An 18,260-nucleotide genomic window follows, 5' to 3' on the forward strand; every position below is an offset into this window, starting at 1 on the left:
ACTTGTGTAAAATACTCTTCGTGGGAAAACAGTTAGCCTTTTAGCTTAAAATCGACATTTGCTTTATATTTTTTGTTTTATTGTGTTCACACCCATTAATAAATATGATATTGGATTTTGTCCCTAATATTTAACAAACAAAACATTTAACCTTCAAGTCCCTTGATTATCTGCCGAACTTAAAAAAACATATCGAGTTAGAATCGGAATCTGAACTGAACAAGGTCAACTTCACATTTTCATAATTTGGCTTATTGATAATTAGTAGTTTCGGTGCGTGTGCCTGAAAATTGCCTGTTTAAAAAGCAGGCTTTGTTGAAGAAAGGAAACATTTAACTTCTTAAGAAACAAACGCCAATTATTTTTTGTATTGGATTTCCCCAAAAATGTTTTAAAGATTATGGACTTTGAAAAGTATGCAAGAGTACAAAGGCCACGCCGTAACCGCAGCAAAAATACACTTTTGAGAAAACACAGATAGCCTATGTATATCACGAAATATTTAAAAAGGCACAGTTATCAGGAAGCAGTAATAAAACCATAGCATTACGTCAACTGTATGTTAATTTCATAAGGCACGCTATCAGCCACGTTAAAACGTGTACGCGATTAACGTTAGCTTGAAACAGAGCCCGTGTCGACGTTTATAAATAAGAAGGTAGTTCAATTTTAAATGTTACCAAGTCAATGTTATAACATCTGACAACAAGTAACTCGAGTAAAATTGAGTTTCTTTTGAAATAGTTTAGCTAACAACTTCACACGCACTTTCTTGTGCGATTCTCCACAGGCCTTTCATCTTAACATTGCCGCTTTGAATACGCTGAATTGCCTTTTATAAACTCGGTCGATAGGACAAAGCCTAATTGACAGGTGATTAGCATCACAACAAATTAGCATCACATGACCTCACATTACCAGATAATGAGTTCGTTTAAGATTAAGTTGTTTCTACTTAACATTTTTGCAAACAAACCAAATAAAATCTTTTACATTATACACAATACATTTAGTGTTTCTTAGACATCACAGTACATTCTTAGGAATGTAAAAACAAATTAAAAACTTAAGTTATAAAGCTTCATTACATTTTTAAGTTAAATCAAATTAGCTTTATGAGTCAATTCAACTGACTTCAAAAATCTAGTTGTATTTTACATCTCGATTTTTTAAAGTCAGTTCAATATAATTAAGTTCAATTGACTCATAAAGCTAATTTCATTTAACTTAAAAACTTAAGGAAGCTGAAATTGGTGATTTTTTTACAGTGGGCTACTTTGAACACAACCAAATCTTTTTGATTTACCCCATATTTTAAATGCCAAAAAGAAATGCACTCCCTTTTTTATAACCCCCCCCCCAAAGAAGAAACACCATAATATATCTGATACAATTAAAAATATATATTTTTGCTACTGACCTTATTTTCGTGCATTGACTTTTCTCAAAAACAAGTAAAAGCAATGGGTACTAACATAAGCATTTATTAGTTAAGGATGCTTCAAATATATTCAAAGTTCGGTTTTCAAAACAAAGTTCTTCAATATTTATGTCCAATAGATAAAAACACTCAATAAACAGCTACATACAAGTGCAAATTTTCTGTCTCTGTTGTAATATAAAACAACATGTGCCATAAAATACAGCTTAGAAAATCCAAAACTTTTGTATTACTTTAAGGCAATATTTTAAGGAGAAATCATAACATAAAAAGAACAAATGAGAAAATTACAAAGAACTAATCAATTCTAATAAGTTAAAAAAATAATTTAGAGAACTAATCCTTGTGTGCATAATTTCAGTTTGATGCATAGAAGTAGTTACACATGGCTTACGCGTTTCAGAATGTAAGTGTCTCAGCCACATCTGTGTCTTTGCATCGTTTTAGTTTCTCCATGTTCAGGCAGAGTTTATCCAGGAACCTTTGGAGCTCCTGGAGGTACAGGTAGTTAAAGGTGAACGGGAAAGCCGTTTCGGCTTTGTGCACCGGGGTCTCGTGGTTGGGAAGGGGACATCCGTGTGATATGGCTAGTCCCTCTAATGTGCTAAGGAGAGTTTCCAAGTCCACTTGAACCTGTCGCAGATGCTGGGATGGGGGAACTTGCAGCCTTATTTGCACGTATCTCAGGTGAACAATGACAGAAGTGAGACCGTCAATGGGCGTGTCAATGTCAGGACCAGGAAAGTAAATTTCAGGAGACATCCGGAAGTGCTGTGGAGACATTCAGTTACAGTTACACAGTTACAGTATCAAGTGCTGCTACACTGCTAACTGAGAAACTGAATAATTTTAAGCTTTTCTGCATCTGGTTAGTTTCCCTTATTAATGTTAATATTAAATGTAATATTTTATTCAATACATTTTTTCATAAAGTGCATTGATGTTGCTAATATATTGCAAATGAGTGTGAATTTCCTTACCTGTACTTTGCACTTAATACTGTATCTTACCCCAAAATAGCAATTTTTTATTCCACACTACATCAGTAGGATAATTCTACGCCAGAGCGACTCACAACTGTGATGTATTGTTGAAAATGCATGCATAATGTCATTGCTTATAGAGCTACTTTTGTAGAAATCAAGAACATTTACCTCATCTTTAATTTTTTTAATTCTGTTGATGGTGGTTCGAGCCATGATCCGGATCATGTCCAGCGTTGCTGTGGGTCGGCTCACAGTGAGGACCACAAGGGCTGCCATTAAGATTGAGCAAAAGATCAGTGACGAGTGCATCTTTCTGCAAAAGAACAAGTCATATTGAATGTGAAATGAATGCTTTGTTTTGAAATCATTTGTATTGTCATGTTTGGAAAAATAAAGTTTTTAAGTTTATGTTAGTTAAATCCAAACCTTTTCAAACTTGAAAAGTTGAAACAAAACTGAATTGAATACATACAGTAGTAAAACAGTTGAGTGCATTGTAATAAAAAATCAAGTAACAAAGATGTCAACAATTCATTTCAGTCTCAGATACATGTCATGTGATGTTATGTCTATGCACATATGAGCGTGTGTGAAAAAGTGAGTGCTTACCTCTGGTGTGTTGATGTGCACAATGAGAAACTCAAGCAGGAATCTTCCTTTTATTGTAGTACGTGATTGACTCATTGCTCTGGTGAATCACCCTCCGCTGGTCTAGTCTGGTTCTCATGTTCACCATGAGATCAAATGCTGTGGAAGTCCCGTTCCATACCTTCTGGTCCAAAAAGTATCCATTGGCTCCAGGTAAGGCCATATATAAATATAATATTCTTTGGTGTCAAGCAGATTTGGACTGAATATCTTGCTGGATGTAATGTGTCTGAGACCCATAAATCAAAATTCTCTAAGGACACACAAAACAATGTTGTTAGGCAAGCAATACGTAGGCAGTGCCGTAGGCTGATCTAGCATGGAATATTGTAATAGCATGTCTTACAGTTTAAGGTAAAACTAGTTATTAATTTATAAACTAATTTATTTTTATTAATAAATAAAGCCAAGGTAAATTGTATTATTTTTATAAAATGGCTTTGAATGTGAAATAGTCTTCATGTGTGCTGTTCTGCTTGCTTTATAACTTGTTTTATAAAATAATAAATTGATGTTATTATGTCAAACAGATTATTATCATATTATTTGAATCAGGTATGCTACTTGTTTCCAATGACTCATTTATTATTTTTATTGTATTGATGTTTTTTCTGTTTTTTTTGTGCCTTTTTTGTGAGTACAGTGAAGATATGACAGGAAGTGAAGTGGGAGAGAGAAGGCGGGTGGTTTTGGGAAATTACCAAGAGCCGGGAATACAATAGCGCCATATGTCAGAACACTGGCCACTAGGCCATCGGCTCCGACTATTGTATTGATATTACTTCTATATTATTATATTTAATATTAATTTCATAAACATTTAATTTGTTCTAAGTCAGTTTTTCGAAGAAAAAAAAAATATATATTAAGCGTTAATCCACATTTTACAGCAATTATAATTTATGATCCAAAATATATCTATACATTTTTTTTAAATATTGAAGGACATATATTAAAGGTGTTTGTTTTATATCTATATCTATTTTTTTGTGGATACAATAAAGACATTGTATTGATAGTGGAAACATGTGGACGTGGCCAATTGAAGAGTTAAGCTTTGTAATAATTAATAGTAACTTTGCCATTCAGTGCCATGGTGGTATTATATTATTATGTCGGCAAAACATTTTGTAAGCACAGTGTGTTGTTACCTTGTGCAGTACAACAATAAAATATTAGAGATCAAAAAGAATTCAAATAAGTACTCAACACAAGTTGAAGGTAATAAAATGATCAAAAACTAACTTTTTTATATGTTGGATGAACTTGGTGACCTATACATACCCCTACAATTAATTTGGTTTATATTTTATTAATTTATAATTTATATAAATAAATATAAATATATTTTATAAATATGTTTTATATTTTATTTTTATACATTTTTTATCAACCAGTTGTTTGTGTTTCTATGTCACTGTATGAAAACATATTCATTACGCAGTAACTTTTCGTTATTATGTCATATAACGTTTTATAACTGAAGGCTGGATGGCTGGATGAAGCAATTTCACATTATACTAAAAAAAACTGGTCTGTTCTGGAATACTCATATTCACACTGAATACCCTAGAATACATTCCATTGAACGTACTGATCTGTGTTTGCATGCTCATGCATGTTTCCTGTCCTCATGTGTGTGTATGTATGTCTACTTTTACATGTGTGTGTGTGCGATTGAGTGTGTTATATATGTGCTTCAGGGAAAGTTCCTGGAAATGACGTGTGTTGGATTTTTTTGTTGAGCTTCACCTTCTTTGCTATAGCTGGATGTTAATTTTTGTTGTCTTACTTTTCTAGGAAGAGTACAACACAGACCAGACCATGTATGCAGACATACAAAAAAAAAAAAACTTAAATACAAGCAACAGGATTAGTTATTGTAATAGTAAATTGGGATTTTATGTTTACATATCCCCTAAAGGAAGTCAAAGGGCAATGGGTGGTAAATATTTGATGTACAGCCAAATACAGTTTGAATATAATCTTTTAGTCTAGAGGTGGACTAAATAACGTCATTTACTAACCGTGTGGAACCCAAAAGGAAAAGCTTTGCAGACTGGAAAGGAAAAGTGCAGGATGACTGTAAAATGCATGTCCTATTGTTGATTATAAAAGAACGTCTTACAGGTTATTGAACAAATGACAAAATTCTCTTCACATTCTTAGTGTCTGTGATCAAAAAGGGTTTAGATTGAAACATGTGGTCTTGGTTGTATTTAGTTTGTAAGTATCCTAATCTAATGCTATTTGTCAGGAGCTATGAAACAGCAATAGCACTGTTTACATTTATTATCAGGGGAGAGCGCCCTTGATCAGGACACATTTTGTAATTCAGCTGGTCATCTTCAACAGAAAACAGTGACTTGACAAATTGTTCTGTGAAACAAAAGACTTTGGGTCATTTCCCACAGTGTTACCGTAAACCCTAATTGCTTTTGTTCCTTGCTTTTGCTCTTCGAATCTAGTTACTCAAAAATATGCTAGTAACTATTTTGTCTGGCATAATTACTGTAGAAAAAAATATTTTACGGAACATGTTCCTTGTGTTTTGGAGTCTATATATGCTATAATGAACTGATCATCTTTTTCTTACCATAAGCCCGTTTGGCACAATTGTTCTCAGACACTTGGTTGGTTTGGTTGAGCATTAATTCATGCTCCATTGAGACTCAGTAATGTGTAAGAGTTGAATGCAAGAGGATGTGCAGACAGGCATGATTCACTTCTATTGGAGAATGTGTGTGTGTTTCATACACACATGTATGCTCCCTTTCGATTAAGTTGCAATATCTGAATTGGCCTGAGATTACATGATGTTGAAATCTAATTGTAAGTATGGGAACTGCAATATAAAAAAATCAGCACAATCACATAGACGTTTTGAAATAAAACATATTTACATAGATTTTGACTGATTATTTCCTGAGATGTATAATTACATATTAAACATATCTGATTTGATATTTCTTTAAATTAAGTTTAATACTGTAAAATGATATTATAACAGATGGTAATTTTGCAACACACAACCAACAAAATGTGCACCCTATTGTATATAACTTTGTAAAATTGAATATTGACATACACGTTTATAATAAGGAACATTCTCCAAAATAAAGTGTTATTCCACATTCTTCTTTTCTCGACTTTCTATTGACACATTGAGTTACCGATAGTAATACTCTGCTCTTCTCGTAACCTGACAGTTCATAAATCCTCAGCTTGATATTTTTTTGTTCTGACGCATATTCTCTTCCTGTCCTTTTTCTCAGTTTACTGTCAGAGGTTAGAGTTTAAATCCAGGTCCAATCCGATTGGAGTGCAGGAGATTGGCACATATTTATAGCATCATTCATAAAATCCAGAGGATTTTGATCATTTGTCACATCTTTTCTTAATCATTTTTTACAGCTTCCTTTGGTGGTCATGTGTATATGACCCGACAGAGTATGAGCCAGCAAAAACAGTGGGGAAACAAGATTTCCTGGATTTAATAGCCTGTAAAATATGCATTTAATGAGATGAAGTTAAAGAAAAGAAATTCATCAGAATGGTATTCACATAAAATCAGTTGATGCATGTTTCCCCTTCACTGTGTCTCAGGAGTGTTCATTGTTTTCTTTGTGTCATTGGACAAAACATTTAACGTTATCCCTAACAACGATACATTTGTTTTTTTATAAATCATGTGGGCTTTTGGGTCATGAGTCTTTGTATATTTAGAATTAAGATTCTGTCACGGTCCCACCGTCTTGTTTATGAAATTCTAGTCGTGTGGTGGGATCGGGGCAGAGTTCTTGGGTTTTATGTGGGAAGACCATGAGATGTTTATGCCTCTCATGTGTTTTTCCAGTGTCTCGTCTCTGTTCCCGCCATCTCGTTTCCTCCTTATCCTTCCCTAAGTGTTTGATTACCCACACCTGCCCTGTGTCGTTATCCCTCGTTTGTGTTCCCTATATATACCCTCTTGTTTCTTTGTCCTGGGCTCGTTCGTTGTTCTTGTTCCTGTCCGTACCAGTGTTCTGTTAAAATATTCTAAGTCAAGTCAAGTCGAGTTTTGTAAGTCTGTTGTTTAGCGTTTGTCTAGTGTTATTCAGTTTACCCTGTCTTAGTTCATCTGTGTTCTGTCTGCTGCATGTTATCTTGTTTTCTGGGTTTTTCCCCATCGTGGGTGTTTTAGTTTCTGTTTTTGTTTCTTTGTTAAAATAAAGTATCTGTTAACCCCTTCACTGCTGCCTGCATTTGGGTTCTTTCTGCCAGACCGTGACAGAATAGAATACACGAGCCAAATACGAACCCAGTAGGCAGCATGGGCACGAGACGGTCCCACCAGGCTCGCCTCCTCTGCGGCATTCGTCAGGGGAACGATGACATCGAGGACTATCTTATAGGTTCCTGGATGCCGCAGAGGAGGTGTCTTCGGGGAGGAGGAGGTGGCGGTGCTTTTTAACGCCGGTCTCAGGGACCCCCTGTCGCGGGCGGAGATGCGGTCTTGAGACCGCTGGACTTCGATGTCGTGTGGCAGTACGTCATGAACCGACCGGAGTCCAGGGTCTCAACACGTCACTATCACCCATCTCCGCTGAGCCGCCATACAGGAGGGTCAGACCCTGCAGATCGGGGTTTTAGGCATTGCCACACCGCTCTCCTCAACCCCTGCAGCCTCCGCCACCAGTCAAGCCTGAGGTGGCAAGCGAGGGAGACGTGAGTCTTGGGGACCCACCTCCGAGGAGTCCCAGCCGGAGCCAGCCGTCCGTTATACCTCCTTCCATCACCCGACCACCAGCCGGTGGCTAGGCGGAAGAAGAAGAGGCAACGGCGGGCAGCGGCGCTCCAGGCCGTGCAGCCGGCATCCAGTCCGGTGCAGCCGGCGTCCAGTCCGGTGCAGCGGCGTCCAGTCCGGTGGTCGCGTCCAGCCGGGGCCTGTCCAGTCCGGTGGTGCGCCGTGTCCAGTCCGGTGCGCGTGTCCAGTCCTGTGTCCAGTCCTGTGTCCAGTCTGTGTCCAGCCTCTTGTGTCAGTCTGGTCCAGGCCAATGACCCAGCCGGCAGTCCAGTCCGGTGATCCAGCCGGCGTCCAGTCCGGTGACCAGCCGGCGTCCAGTCCGGTGACCAGCCAGCGTCCAGTCCGGTGGATCCAGCCGGCGTCCAGTCCGGTCGATCCAGCCGGCGCCTCGCGTCCACGCTCCCGTCCGGCGTCCCGGCGTCCCAACGCGCAACTGTCCAGCCGGCCTTCCAGCCGGCGTCAAGCCCTGTCCGCCGCCGGCCTTACCAGCCGGCGTCAAGCCACTGTCAGCCAGCCGGCCTTCCAGCTCGGCGTCAAGCCATGTCCAGCCGGCCTTCCAGCCGGCGTCAAGCCACTGTCCAGCCGGCCTTCCAGCCGGCGTCAAGCCCTGTCCAGCCGGCCTTCCAGCCGGCGTCAAGCCCTGTCCAGCCGGCCTTCCAGCCGGCGTCAAGCCCTGTCCAGCCGGCCTTCCACCGGCGTCAAGCCCTTCCAGCCGGCTTCCAGCCGTCCCTGGGAGACTCCCAGGGTCAAAGACTGTTCCCCCCAGGACTTATCCTAAGTCCCCTAGGACTCCGCGCCCTCGAGCGCAGCCGGGGACTGGGACTATTCCCCACCCCCATGGACTGCCCCCTATGAGCCCTTGTTTTGCCCCACCCCCCTCCCATGTTTGTTGTTTTTGTTGTCCCACCCCAGTCCTGTGGTCTTGTTGTCATGTCTGCCCCTTGTCTTGTTCACCATGTTTGTCTGGTTTCTGTCTTTGGTCCAGTCTGTCAGGTCTTGTTAGTCACCCCTTGGTGAACACCTGGAGGTGTTCATTAAGGGGGGGGCTCTGTCACGGTCCCACCGTCTTGTTTATGAAATTCTAGTCGTGTGGTGGGATCGGGGCAGAGTTCTTGGGTTTTATGTGGGGGAACCATGAGATGTTTATGCCTCATGTGTTTTTCCAGTGTCTCGTCTCTGTTCCCGCCATCTCGTTTCCTCGTTATCCTTCCCTAAGTGTTTGATTACCCACACCTGCCCTGTGTCGTTATCCCTCGTTTGTGTTCCCTATATATACCCTCTTGTTTCTTTGTCCTGTGCTCGTTCGTTGTGCTTGTTCCTGTCCGTACCAGTGTTCTGTTCAAATATTCTAAGTCAAGTCAAGTCGAGTTTTGTAAGTCTGTTGTTTAGCGTTTGTCTAGTGTTATTCAGTTTACCCTGTCTTAGTTCATCTGTGTTCTGTCTGCTGCATGTAATCTTGTTTTCTGGGTTTTTCCCCATCGTGGGTGTTTTAGTTTCTGTTTTTGTTTCTTTGTTAAAATAAAGTATCTGTTAACCCCTTCACTGCTGCCTGCATTTGGGTTCTTTCTGCCAGACCGTGACAGATTCTGTTTAGGGGTCTGATTCAGTCTGATTCTGCTTAGTATGGATACGGCTATTCTGTTACTCGCATTTTCTCTGTGGCGATTTCCATCTGTTTATAATTATGAGCTAGACATAGAAAATTATTTCCACAGATGTCTTCTCATGTGGTGGTATTAGCACTGATCTGAGATCATTCAGAATGGGTTCCAACTTGCTTTTGTCCCAACCAAATCTTGTAAATGCTGCATACTGCTGGGGGTGGGAGTGAAGGAGGGTCCTGTCTGGAAATCGCATGCTGTTGTAATCGAAGCAGGACATGTCTCTCCAAATATGGACACCTTTAACCGTCAAGAAGGGTTTTAGAATAGATTTGTCTTCAGAGAAACATCACTTTTTTGTCACCGATGGTCTTTTTCACAAAGCTGTTTTAGTTAGTGCCTATGACTCTTTGGGTGTTGTTGAACACTTATGCTCCAGGTAGAGGTGCATGTAGGAATTCTTAGTATTTTAGAAAAATGAACATTACAAAACTGCCGTCTCTTCTCCCTGAGTTTAGAGTGAAGTTCTCCGTTTGACCAGCAGGAGGTTTCACTGAGTCAAATACTGAAAAGAAACAAGATCATAGGTCTAATACAAACGGACCACGAGGAGAAAAAGAATAAAACTGTGGATCACAGTAAATCTTCAGAATGATCGGACACAATTAGACAATTATTAGTACAAAAGCACATTTTCTGCATTGGTTGATGACATGCAACTGCATCATTCTGTTGTCCTATTTTTTACATTTAAGATCGATTTACTGATTTTTTAAAGTCTTGGTGGCCCCAAAACAGTTTTCCTGGCAGCTTGACATTTTCTACATCTTATTGTCCCAGGGAACACACATACTAATATAAAATTATTAAACTGAACTCTGTAATGGCGTCTGCCAAACGTATAAATGTAAATGCATTGTTGAAGTATTTGGCACTTCTCTGTCATCTACAGTATCATGCCATAATGCACAAACAATGAGCATTAACATTTTTAACAAAGAAATAAAAAGGTGCAGATACACTGAGATCACAAACGACGTGTCATGCTTGTAATGGATCTCTGTAAAATCAGGTCTAGTAAGACAAAACATTAGGCTGAACATTTAACTGAACTCTTTTTTTTCTGTTTTATGGAAAGATACACTAACAGTGTGAATTGGCATTCTGGGTAAACTCCTGATGTGTCAGGAATGTATGGTTGCTGATGTGTTGTATGACCCTAGATATGAATGGGAATTTATTTATTACAAGAATATGTGTTTTGATAACAGCCTGTGCTTTAATGAATCAGTCTGACGTGAAACTTATTCAATTTCAGAATGTTGGACATTGTTAAAGTGTGCTTAAAAATTTGATGCGGAGGATAGATGCAGGAAAGACACACAGCATGGAAATGCACCAATCATTAACGTTTTTAATGTTAAGAATGATATCATATGCTGTAACATTGCAAGATATGAATTTATGATAATTCCATGTTAAACATTTGTTTCAAAATAAATTAACAAAAGATGAATTACACGTCTTAGCCCCTAACAACGCTCATCTAAAGTAGCGACATCATTAGGTCCATTACAATATTGAGACCCAAAAAGTGGTGCCACAATAATGCGTCCTGCTGATGACATCGGCAGAGCACTGTTCTATTTCCCAAGGCTACAGGGTGACACATATTGTGTCCCATGTCCATGGATCATAATTCAAAGAGACTAACCCTTTTTCACACATTAAGTTTTGGTACATGGATTATGCATTTAAAAAAGACTTTTTTATCCAGATTACATTCACTAAGATGTGATGCCACTTGATGTAATGATATACAGTAGAAACTCATACAATTCTTTCTATTCCTAAACAGAGACTTGATAGAGTTTTTTATATCATAATTTAAGGGAACCTTATTTATAAGTTTTGTCAAGCATATGGTCTCACAAGTGTTGAAGATCTCTCTGGGAAGAACTGGGCAAACGGGAAGGCCTGCGGACGGTATAGAGTCACATGACCAAAGCACTCAGCTGGTGGACCAGTGAATGGGGAGGAAGTTATGGAGATAAATGCTCTGGGCAAAAGAAAACAATCACAAGATGGCCATAGAGCTGGCTGAATGCTCAACTCTTGTATCTTACGGGTGTCATCGGAACAATGACACAGACTCTTTGCCATTCATTAAGGTTCTTTATGACCCATTTAAGACTTTTTTCAGTATACTTCTTTTCTGTATTTTATTAAGGAATAATTAATGCATTAAATTAATGGAACTCTGGGTGATGTTTAGTGATATTTTAAACACACTGGGAATGTGTTGTGTTCTGCTATTTTTCTGCCTTTGGACACTGTATGTACAAAAACTTTAAACAGAAAACATTTTTAGGTTTAAGTTTTTAGGTTAATTAATGGACAGTTATTTAACATAGACCAACTAACACTAAAATAAGTGATTTTTGTATATGGTGCCAATTGTGTGAACTGCCTTGTTACACAGTTTGTCTTGTTGCTTTTTTATATATTTTAATAGGTGTTTTAATGCTTAATGTCTTTACACCAAATGTAATCAAACTCAGCAAAATCAATCAAGTAGGCAGAGAAGTTTAAGTTATGATCTATGTGTATTTCAGGTTTGTCTGCATGGTCACTCTTCATCCTCTGTGTCCGGTTTGTGTCCAAAGATGATCCTTAAATTCTCAACAGATAAAAATGACTATTCTGTTTTAGTTGTCCTTTAGTTGTCATGTTTTAGTCAAATTATATTAAAAGGTATAAAGTGTGTAATTTCTCAACAAAATATGAATAATTTATTCTATGCAAAATAATGTGAAATAATCAATCTTAGGCTTAATGTTAATTTTGTTAGTAAACATGGATTCTCTAAATTTGTTATATACATCTAGATCATTAAGGATGAAGAAGATTTATTTTTTTAAAAGTGAGAGGATACAGAGGTCTTGGTGGTGATGTTGAGAGCTTGTTATGTTTGTTCGGATGTTGTTGTCCTCTGCAGATACTTTTTGGGGTAAGGGCTTCCTGGCTAGTGGTTTAAGGAACAGCAAGCCCAGACCGCAAAAAGACCTGAAAAGGACAAAGAGGGTCACAGAATTCAGCTTCGTCTGTCTAAACAGAGAAAGGGAGAAAGAGAGAAAGAGAACAAGGGGAAAGAATGAAAAGGGAATTTGTTTATTAAGAAGAACATATTTTAATAAATACATTTTTACACAAACACACACATACATTTCTGAGGCCCAAATATCTGGAGAAGTTAGACGCACAAAAAAGACACTTACACTGTATGTGCAACTGATTAAATGACACTTTATGAACATCAATATTTGATTTTTCTTTTACTCGTTGATGGTGCTAAAATCTGTTGGTCTTATCATGCTAAAATGATCTACAGTTTTTGTTTCTGTATAATTGTATGACGTCAGAGGACAGTCAATCTAAACCAATCACACGCAGCCAAAGTGTAAGAAATAGGCCACGTCCTGCAGCCCACATACGTCAGCATCAGATAGCTATTTGCGCAAGTCCAAATATCATTTTAATTGTGGAACTCTGCTCAAATGCACCCCGAGACCCGACAGGTTTCGGATGTGAAAAGCCCCTTTATGCGTTCCTTTTTGTTATTTATTACCCGGGCCGAAGATGCTTGAGGTCCGGCGGAGTAGATGACGTAGGCACCCGTTAGGCTTACCTCACTAAATGCGTCATATGTGTAAAAAGTGTCGGCCTCCCTTGCGCTTCCCCCTCCCTTTTCTGATTGCGCTGCAGCCACGATTCCTTTTACGACTTTAGCGGATTTTCTGTATCTCTTATCAACCAACAAAATATAATGTTGCTGTACAAGTTTATATATTTTAAACGTATTTTTCCTCCATGTCCAGATGTAACGTGTCTTTATATAAATGAAATCGTCACCAGATGAGACACTTAACATATGTAGGAGCCCAGTCTCACATGAAGAAAAGCATAAACAAACGTACTGCTTGCGCAGATGTGATGTATTCTGGTTGATTGAAGGAGGCGCGTTAATTAAACTGGTGCTGTCCATGGTTCTGAACGGGCTGCTGTCCACGGCGCTGAAACCCACCCGCCGCGGTGAACGCCCAGTACTGCACACACCCACAATTTGTGGAAGAGTGGGGGAAGGAAGGGGTTTTCGTCACACTGATGACAAGTTAAATAGGGATGCTTGTAATCTGGAATATAAAATTAAATGCAATCATTCAATATTTTTTTCCACAACAGATTTTCCCTATTGAAGCACTCCCTTTCTTTCACTCTCTCCTTCTGTGTGTGTGTGTGTTTAAGTGTACTTGTTTCAGGGTTGTGGGCATTTTTGTCCTCTGATATTGCAAAGATGTTTGCTTTGAATTCATGTATGCAAGTTTGATCAAGCAAAATGTTTCAATTGTTCATATACGTTAACACGAAATTCGCACATTACAATCCTTTCAGTACTTGTTGCTAATGCTTTTGCGATGCCCAGTCGGTTTGTGTTAGATATGTGTCGTGGTCTATGTAATTAGATATGGCTGTCTTATTATTTCAGTTCTTTACATGCCGTTGGCCCAGACCTTCAAATGTCTTTAATGTCCGTAAAAACACTAACATATCAGTCGGTTAACATATGGCATACTGGTAGGGCATTACGCCTGTTCCACACCACGAAGTTAATACCAGTCACGAGTCAGTATTTCAGAACGTTATCAAATATTTGAAGGCAATTTTAGGATGATTACAGGTACAAATAAGTCAGAACTACAAAATGGTACACATTTCAACAGTTTTAACGACACTAAATGGCTTTTTAAAAGAGCGCAAAGGGACGCAGGGCGAAGCACGCGCAGTATAGCTCATTTATAGACGCTTATAACCGCTGCTCACCTACCCGCTCCACAGAGACCAGCCGAAACAGGGTGTTTTCTCCGTGTGTTGAGTTCAGAGATGAAGACAGAACATGCATCAGGACTGTCGTCAGAAACTACTAAATACATTTCTAAATCTGTCAAACCCCGTTACAAGCGGACGACATGAGACAACGCGCATCTGTAGCCGTTAAATGAAAATACATGTCAGACTTACCGTGTAAGTGATGCTTCAAGGAAGCCGAGATGTTTTTTCTTTGGTTTTTCGCAATGATAATTCCAATAAATTCTGATCTTCCCATTTTTCGGTCGCGCGCATTTTTCGGCTCTCTGATCTTTGCGTTTATAAAATTGCAATCTGATATTTTTTGACTATATTTTAAACTAATCCATTTTGTCCTTTCCGCGTTTCTGGAAAATACTGCAAAATCTAATGGAAGCGCTCAATTCCTCCAGTCTGCTGTTGACCTGCATTGACGTCATTGCGTCATTAGGTTTCCCCTGGAAACACAGGCGCTCCAAAAATAGTAACACATTAATTCAACTCTGGCTGAGGGTTGGCGCGAGCGACTATTTGTATCAATCCATAATATTCTGATTCGCACCCCTCCCCTACATTGTCTTCTTTTTCTCGTTCTTCCTCTTCATTTTCCCATTCCTTATCTTTTTTCTTCAGAGGGTTAAAGATCTCATGGCGCACGAGCAGGCGCGACTTTTCGACTATTTTAAGGAGCAGGCACGGTTATGAAAATCAAAGTGAGGGACAGAGCAGATGAGAGTGTTCTCCGGTTTGTTTTATTCCCGCCCGCAATCAAAAACGGTAGTAAGAGCAGAAACAGCGCCACTGGGACAAAAATAGAAAGTGCCGAGCGCGAGCAGTCATCTGAACGGGAGGAGCTCGTGAGCGCTCGCGTGTTTAGCGGGGGCTCTACTAAAGAAAGCATTCAAAACAGAAACAAAGAAAACAGTGGCTCTATCATGTGCGTTTTGTGCTGTTTTGAGCCACATGCATATTAATAAAATTAGCGAAAATCTTTTGCGCCACTATACTCTATATCTTAACTTGCTATCTATATGTTTTTATTTCAGATTTGCCATATTGTAACCCAGTTTATCTCCATTATTTTCTGTAGTCAACATGATTCAAGCCGCACCGCCAAAACGATAGGTATCCCCTTTTGAGAGTATCCATTGAATAGTGTTTCATTCATTGTCATCATGATATTCTCATTAATTCTTATATCCACACAACTGGCTTATTGTGATATATGAACCAGTCGATGTACATTCACCCAAAACCTCACGAGATCAAAATCAGTTTCCTCTTTATTTTAGAAGCATTTTGCTGGGGCACTCTGCGCTGCCTCGTGACTGAAACGCAGCAGACTGCACATGAGCGGCGTGAGTGCAGCACCACGACTGAAAAACGCCACCATCAATTAATTCATAAGATAAATACAAATCGGCTTCTCTCTTTATCAAATAATACACAGCCTGTGCATTTTGACGTTGACAAAATCCACAAGGCCGTCTACCACGGCTAGTCTTTTTTGGACGGAGAGATTGAGAACTGCACAGGCGCCTATGTCTTGGGGTCTATTTCACTGCACACGACTACAGAAAACGCACACACGCTGGCCTTGATCATCATCATCATCATCATATCTTAAAATGGATTATATGTGTATTTGACTAATAGCGGAAAACCTCAAATGCAAACAGCATTCATTCATTCGTTCAATTTTTCATCCATTCATTCCTTCTTTCATTTTCGTGTACAGTGTGAAAACACTCAAGTTCGAATACATGTAAATATTTTCCGGCTGAGTCTGTCTTTCTAAGCGGTTTGTAATAATGTAAATTGTTGCTTTAAAATGGAGGTCGAATTAGAAATCTGTTTAAATGAGTCTGAAGGGGTTTAGTTCGTTGGGATGAGGATTTAAAAAATCTGTAAAACAGCTCTTTGTTTGTACACACGCACACGCGCACACGCACACGCACGCACGCACGCACGCACGCACGCACGCACGCACACACACACACACACACACACACACACACACACACACACACACAGGTCACACTTAAAAATAAACGTTAAAGTCAAACAAAGTAAAGTAGAATGATTCTGATTACCAAATGTTAATAACCATGCTTATTAAGGAGTATACACCAAAATTTTGTATCTGATTTAAGTAAAATGGCTTTGGGAGCAGTTGGTTAAAGGTAATTGCAATAATAAGAAAAACAGGGAATTTTGAAAGATTACAAAAGGCGCTTGGTTTGACATTTGCTATCTGATGCAATGGCATTAATACATTTTCAGGTTTGCTTTATAATCCCAAATAATTTTTAGAGGCAGTTTATGTCAGAGAAAACCAGCTCATGTATTTGCTTAATGACACATAGCTAAATCTTGTATTGTGATTTATATATTTAGTGACTTTTTTGTTGTAAACAACTGTTTACCGATTATGGCCGTTTACTGCCTACATTCTGTTAGATAACTCGCAGGACATACTGCATAGTATTGTGTACAACATTACTTATGTGTGTATAAAATATTAGATAGATTGACTGGTAGAGCTATAGTTATAGTGAGCATAACCACTGAGTCTGTTTTTCTTTTTCCGGATAGCATGTTGTCTTTTGCTACTAAAAATCATGTATGAAGTCAGCTTTAATCTGGAAAGACAGAACACACAAATTATTTACCTTTTGTTGTAAGTGAATTTTAGTTATTGAAGGATGAAAGTGAGTTATTAAGATTAACATAGCGCTTGCATCTGGGCAAAAACAAATCTTAGGGTCCAAAATCACACAGAGACAGAATAATTACACCCCTAAAATATTTGAGAAATAGAAGGAGAGAGTGAAGGATATATGAGTCCATTGCGTAGTTTCTCTAGTTTCTACTCTTTACATGACAGCCATGTACTGTAAGAAGGTTATCCTCTTTTAACTTTTGATGCCATCTACTGGTAAAATAGAACAACTGCTGATACTGAGGCCTGCAAACTCACATCACAGTGACTCACAGTGAAACTCACATTTCAGTTTTCAAAGTTTTAATTGATCAGAGGCCTCAAAGTGACTCAGATCATAAAGAGTTTTAAAGCTGACAAAGATTAATAATAAGAAATACTAAACATATGTGAGGTAACTTAGCAGCTGAATGCATTTGCATAAAAAAGTTGCTACTGAGTAGAATAGTTGTTTTTATAACTTGTTAATTTATTAGCTTTGTCTTGGAATGATATGAAATCACATCAAGATATCGACTGGTTTAGATATCACAATAAGCCATAATATGTATATGATATATATAAATCTAACCATAGTTAATTCCATGGATAGTTTTAAAAAAGTAGAAAAAATATTAAAGACACTTCCCATGCCACAGTGATTTATTCATGATTTTTTAAACTATTCTAAATGACATTTTATTTGTTTTGGACAGCTGCATAAACATCGGTTACATATTTTTTGACATCAATCTTAAATATGTCAAAAATGTTTCAGTTTCAAGGCATACAAACACATGCATATGACGCAGTTCCATTGACTGGCTCAAAACACTCTCACACTGACCCCTTTTTGTTAATTGATGAAGTAAATTCTCTAGGATGGGATAGATATTCCTATATCTGCTGTGGCTTGGACAAGAAATATAGATGCTTTTTTAGAGCACAGTATTTACATTGTGATCCCACACACTGAATTAACTTGGTAAAGTATTTCAGTATGTTAAGTAAGATGGAGTAAATCAAAACACAAATGAGACTCGATCATTGTGGCACTAAAAGATGTCTGATTATAGGAATGGTAATTCAGTACATTATTTTTCAAGGTAGTAATATATTACAACATCTTTGTTAGTGTATATCAATATGAATATAATTTTAAATAAGCTTGGAAATGTTTAGCTATTTTTCT

The 18,260-nt window shown here is 38.5% G+C and overlaps 1 protein-coding gene and 1 long non-coding RNA gene across 2 annotated transcripts; both read right to left on the bottom strand.

The window, feature by feature from the left end:
* Positions 1 to 1,585: 1,585 nt before the first annotated feature.
* Positions 1,586 to 3,412, bottom strand: lepb (leptin b). Its single transcript, XM_057324725.1, has 3 exons — positions 3,037 to 3,412; positions 2,596 to 2,740; positions 1,586 to 2,212 (listed from the first exon to the last, which is right to left on the bottom strand). Exons 2-3 carry the CDS (start codon positions 2,734 to 2,736, stop codon positions 1,841 to 1,843), a joined length of 513 nt encoding a protein of 170 aa, XP_057180708.1. The 5' UTR covers positions 2,737 to 2,740; positions 3,037 to 3,412; the 3' UTR covers positions 1,586 to 1,840.
* A 7,451-nt stretch (positions 3,413 to 10,863) lies between these two features.
* LOC130548022 (uncharacterized) lies at positions 10,864 to 15,127 on the bottom strand. Its single transcript, XR_008961965.1, has 3 exons — positions 14,542 to 15,127; positions 13,440 to 13,655; positions 10,864 to 12,570 (listed from the first exon to the last, which is right to left on the bottom strand). It is a non-coding gene; the product is annotated as an uncharacterized LOC130548022 (long non-coding RNA).
* Between the last annotated feature and the right edge of the window lie 3,133 nt (positions 15,128 to 18,260).

The sequence above is a fragment of the Triplophysa rosa genome, linkage group LG24, assembly GCF_024868665.1.
Source record: "Triplophysa rosa linkage group LG24, Trosa_1v2, whole genome shotgun sequence".
NCBI classification, from domain to species: domain Eukaryota; kingdom Metazoa; phylum Chordata; class Actinopteri; order Cypriniformes; family Nemacheilidae; genus Triplophysa; species Triplophysa rosa.

What these genes read in the sequence shown, in the direction of transcription:
- lepb (XM_057324725.1), bottom strand. Translation starts at nt 2,736, where the DNA reads ATGCACTCGTCACTGATCTTTTGCTCAATCTTAATGGCAGCCCTTGTG. An exon ending in TTAAAAAAATTAAAGATGAG is followed by an intron (nt 2,213 to 2,595) that starts GTAAATGTTCTT and finishes ATGTCTCCACAG; the next exon opens with CACTTCCGGATGTCTCCTGA.